Here is a 4574-nt window from a genome sequence, read left to right as displayed (position 1 = left end):
CTTGCGTACACGTACGTGGCACGCGTGTGCATACACGCGTGCTTCCTGGGTTCTGCACACACGGGTGCACGCAGGCTGCCGGCACATACGTGCACGCGCCCACCTGACCCATCTCCGTGCACGCACGTGCACGCTGGTCCGTGCGTAGGCGCGCCCGCCCGTGCGGGTGCTGTGTACTCACGCACAGCTCTGCACACGCACGGGGGCACATGGCACGTCAGTACCCGTGGGGACATGCGTCCGTGGGCACAGCACACGTGGCGCGCGCACCTGCTCAGGGAGCCCCTCCGCGGGTCACACGCTCCGTGGAGACCTGGCTCCGGGACCCTCGCAGGCTCTCAGCGCCCTAGACCGGCGTCACCTTTTTCTCCATCCTCCGGCTGCGGTGGGGTGGGTCAGGCCCGCCGTGCCCAGGGACAGCGCTCGGCAAGTGCCGGGTCCGGAGCCACCGCAAAGCCAGAGGCGGGCTCCGAGCGACCGGCCTCTGGGCCCCCACCGCGTCTGGCAGACCCCACCACCCTTGGCACGAGGCTCCCGGACGCCGGCAGCGCAGGGAATACCGCTCAGGGCTCCCAGCACCGCACAGGCTCTGACCGCTTGGCGGTGGCCTGTGGTAGCACCCGCCGGCTGCCACGCGGCCACTTAAATGAAGTCAAGTGGAGAACTGAGGTCCCAGCTGCACTGGCCGCAGTTCAAGGACTCTGGTCACACACGGCTGGCGGCTGCCGCGCTGCTCGGACGGTAGATGGGGCCCCCGTCACCAAGAGCACAGCTCGGGCAGCGCTGAAGACTAAGAAAAGCCACTGCACACCTGCTGATAAGAAACAGCAGGCTCTGTTCGTGGTGTTCCTGCACTTAACTGCTCATCCCAGGAGGGGAGGTGCCACCTCCCCACCACATACCAAGCACTGAATGGCCCAAATCTGGGGCACTGACGGTCATGCCTAGGTCATCAGCTGCATGTACGGACACAGCACTACGATCGGGGGGAGGCCGGTGTGCAGCTGCCCAACAGAATGGGGTAGCGGGAGGTGACCAGACTTATAGACAGAAGCTACTCCTAGCCACCAGATCCCCAAACTTCCACCTGCAGGGAGTGAGGTGCCAGGGCCCTCGGATGGGGGCCAGCAGCCCTGTCTGCACAGCTCAGAAAAGCTTGGGACCTCCCTCCTCCATGCCCATCCCTGGGTGGGGACCGGGCTCTCAGAACTTGCACATCACCCTGCCCATCATCGTCCCTGGAGGTATGGAGCCATCACAGGGCCTCAAAAAGTGTCATGCACTTGGGGGGGGGGGGGAGAAGCATCTTCTTGCTTAGAGATTCAGACCCAAAGTTCTAGCAGGTTCCCCTACCCTGTTTTGAGTGGCCCCAACAGGAGCCCAGCCTTCTCAGCATACTAGGATAGCCCAAGGAGATGGGAGACCTCCCTGGGGCCATGGCCCACGATCCTCACCCTTACCCCAGGAGGGTTCTGGATCCACACCAGGACCACACCACAACCTGTGTCAGACACCACAGTGCACACACAGCAATGCTCACGTTATTTAATGAGTCCCACGTGCCTAGTGCAGCCTGCCAGGGTGGTTGTCTGTCCTCACGAAGCTGTGATTCTTAGCCCCACCACCTTTAATCCAGATGTGACAGACATTGGCCAGAGGTCACACATCCACCGAGAGAAATCAGATGGGACTGGCTCCCGGTGAGCAAGCAGCAGAAGGCCACTTTAAAACGGAAAGGAATTGCAAAATAGTAATAATAAAATAAAAATAAAAAAAGTCTTAAGGGAAAAACCATTCCAAGAGAAAGGAGCGTCCCTAAAACCGAAGTGTTGCATATACTTAAATTATCAGGTAAAAACATTGCATTTAAAAATACCTTAAGAAAAAGGGTACAAACTTCAAGGTGCTTTCGTATCATGGACCGTGGGGTCTCCCCACCTGGCCTGCAGTGCTTCGGGGGCCCATGTGGCCGAGGGGTGGGTGCCCACCCACTTTGCCAACTGGACTGAAATGTAACAGACTAAAAAGGAACAGGCTGTGCCCCAGGGAGAACAAGGCACCCAGGGCCACAGGCGGGCTCGCCTTCCTCCACCTCCGGCTGGTGACACCTGTGGGGTGGCTGGGGGCAAGGACAGCCCTCTCTCCCGGGAACCTCAAATACAGAAACAGGGCAGCCTGCCCTCGGGAGGCGGGAGAACAGGCAGACGGGCCATCCCTCAGTCCGCGCGGGGGGCGCACGCTCAGGGGACACTGGCTCCGACTTTGTCTCCCCCGGAATCCAGCCTCCCTCCGCCACCGAGTACCATCTAGCAGGCCAAGCCCAGGAGGCCTAGTCGTGCCGCCCGGGCGGCCCCTCCCCACAGGCCTGGTCTGAGTAGGGGGGAGGCGGGGGCTGCTCCTCCCCCAGCACGTAGGCGGGGTGGCTGCGGCTGCGCTTGGCCTCTTTGATGTACAGCTCGAGGAGGACCTTGGTGGGCTGCTTGTCCACCTGCTCCTTGGGCACGCCATGGCTCAGCAGCCAGCCCATGAGGTCTTTGCGCGTCGGGTTGGGCCCCAACATGAGCTTGGCGCGGCCCGGCTGGCTCTGGCGCCAGAGCAGGCCCACGTCGGCGATGGTCTGGATCTCCATCACCGCCTCCAGCACCGTCATGCCCTTGACCAGCAGGCTGACGAGTGAGAGCCGCAGCTCCGAGGGTGCGGCCGTCAGCAGGCGCCGCTGGAGGCCCTGCGTGAAGGGCACGTCCTCGGGCGCGGGCCTCAGCCCCTGCTCTCCTGCAGGAGGGGAGGGCGGCTCGCGGTAAATCCAGTCCAGCATGCCCAGCTCACGCACCAGCTGGATGCCCTCCTCCATGGTGGTCCAGGGGCGGAAGGGCAGCTCGGTGGCCTCGAAGTGCAGGAAGGACTCCCAGCGCCGGCGCCAGGCCAGCAGCAGCCAGGTGAGCAGGGCCTTGCAGCTGCCCCGCAGGGTCTTACAGCGGTAGTTGAAGATGGCATCACTGGTCAGGTCGCCCAGCAGGGCCAGCTCTCCAGAATTCAGGGACAGGGCTGGCCCGCCCTGGTCATAGACGCGCAGGATCCAGGTGATCATGAGCTCATTGGGGTTCTGCTTGAAGCGCCGCGAGATGGCCAGGAGCTCGGTGTACGTGTAGTAACGGTCCCCCCGCCCCATCTGGGTGGGCGCCAGTGCTCTCTCGGCCATGGTCACAGCTGTCCCCTGCAGAGAACGGTAGGAAGCCAGAGGGGCGCTGGCTCAGGAGCTTCAGGGAAGGACAGAGGCCATCAGGTGGGAAAATAGCCACACCCTCCAGCACCTCCCCAGTGGGACCCCTCAGATCCCCGGGTGTCAAAGGTCCCGGGGGGCACTGTGTCCTCAGGGGAGGTCAGAGCCCAGTGCTGGACATCATGGGGGTCCCAAGCACAGCCCCTTCAAAAGCCCTGACAGCATCACGGCAACCTCGCTCGTAACCACCTCCCCTTGCCACTCCTCACACTTCACAGGGATACTGTGAAGAGTAAGTGAATCTAGTGCTTAGCACTAGACCCAGCTCTAAGTAAATGCTCAGAATTTGCTTTTATGTTATTACCATAAAATGACAAATTTATTACCACTATGGTATTAATAATAAAAGAGACCCTCTTCTGTTCTTACCAAGCACACGGATGGCGGGGCTGTTCCACTCCTGGAGGAACCACCTGCAGACGAGAAGGGGTCAGAGAGGTTAAGAGCAGGTCAGCGGGGCCCAGGGCAACCACGGCCCTCCATCCCTCCCTCCCCAGAGTGGGGGGCCCCTCAGACCCCCTGGGTGTCAAAGGTCCTGGGGGGGCACTGTGTCCTCAAGGGAGGTCAGAGCCCAGTGCTGGGCATCATGGGGGCCCCCGGTGCCCTTGTCCACCTCCTCACTCAGGTCCCAGAGCCACCTGCCTCCAGTCCTAAGGGGGCTGACAGACAAGAGCTCATCCAGGTAGGACAAATGACCAATACCTGGCCATTGGGATGCCAAGGAGCAAGCCCCCATCAGGTGCCTTTTGATGCCATACTCCCCCACCTCATCTCCCCTTGCCCACCCCTCACTGTGGCTCATCCATGGGTGTCACTTGTATGATCTGCAGCAACTGACTTCAGCCCCCCTCCCCCAACCCCGGGGCTGTTTCTCCTCCTGGAAAATGGAAGAGATTTGCCTGACAGACCCGTGAGGGGAAGGGAGCCTCCCTCCTCTGCTCAGATCCAAGGAGCACCCTCCTGAAAACAGCCCCATGTCTGCTCTGCCCGCACCTCGCATCTTCCAAAGCCTCCAGTTCCGCTCTCGTCTCCCCTCACCTGTCCTTGCCGAACAAATGGACACTTCCTACTCCACTTTCCCAGAAACTCCCTCTCAGCAGCACGAACGGTCAGAGCTCTGCAGGGGGACACCTGAGGCGAAGTGCGCCCGTCCTAAGACACTCATGATCTGAAATCTGAGTTCACTCATCACGGAAAGTAGCTTCTCCTCCCTAAAGTGTCGTCAGCAAGAGCTGAAACCTCCAAGGACGCCAGAGAATACACTTGCAGTTCTGTTCCCAACAGAAAAAAGCCT

At 61.0% G+C, this 4574-nt stretch overlaps 1 protein-coding gene and 2 non-coding genes across 4 annotated transcripts; all 3 read right to left on the bottom strand.

Annotated features, from left to right (window-relative positions):
- Nucleotides 1-2011: 2011 nt before the first annotated feature.
- Nucleotides 2012-3690, bottom strand: LOC110572967. 2 transcript variants are annotated; one of them, XM_044922215.1, is made up of 2 exons: nt 3650-3690; nt 2012-3257 (listed from the first exon to the last, which is right to left on the bottom strand). In XM_044922215.1, the coding sequence occupies exon 2, from the start codon at nt 3197-3199 to the stop codon at nt 2330-2332; it is 870 nt and encodes a 289-aa protein (XP_044778150.1). In that variant the 5' UTR covers nt 3200-3257; nt 3650-3690; the 3' UTR covers nt 2012-2329. The 2 variants fall into 2 exon arrangements, with proteins under 2 accessions (XP_044778150.1, XP_044778151.1); XM_044922216.1 differs by having other exon boundaries at nt 2012-3214; nt 3650-3670.
- On the bottom strand, nt 3322-3412 carry LOC123323316. The gene has a single exon (XR_006539329.1). It is a non-coding gene; the product is annotated as a small nucleolar RNA SNORD88 (small nucleolar RNA).
- A 93-nt stretch (nt 3691-3783) lies between the features above and the next one.
- Nucleotides 3784-3876, bottom strand: LOC123323317. The gene has a single exon (XR_006539330.1). It is a non-coding gene; the product is annotated as a small nucleolar RNA SNORD88 (small nucleolar RNA).
- Nucleotides 3877-4574: the final 698 nt, after the last annotated feature.

Source organism: Neomonachus schauinslandi, chromosome 16 (assembly GCF_002201575.2).
Source record: "Neomonachus schauinslandi chromosome 16, ASM220157v2, whole genome shotgun sequence".
NCBI lineage: Eukaryota > Metazoa > Chordata > Mammalia > Carnivora > Phocidae > Neomonachus > Neomonachus schauinslandi.
The sequence above is the reverse complement of the archived record's forward strand: the minus strand, read 5'-3'. Positions and strand labels throughout refer to the sequence as shown.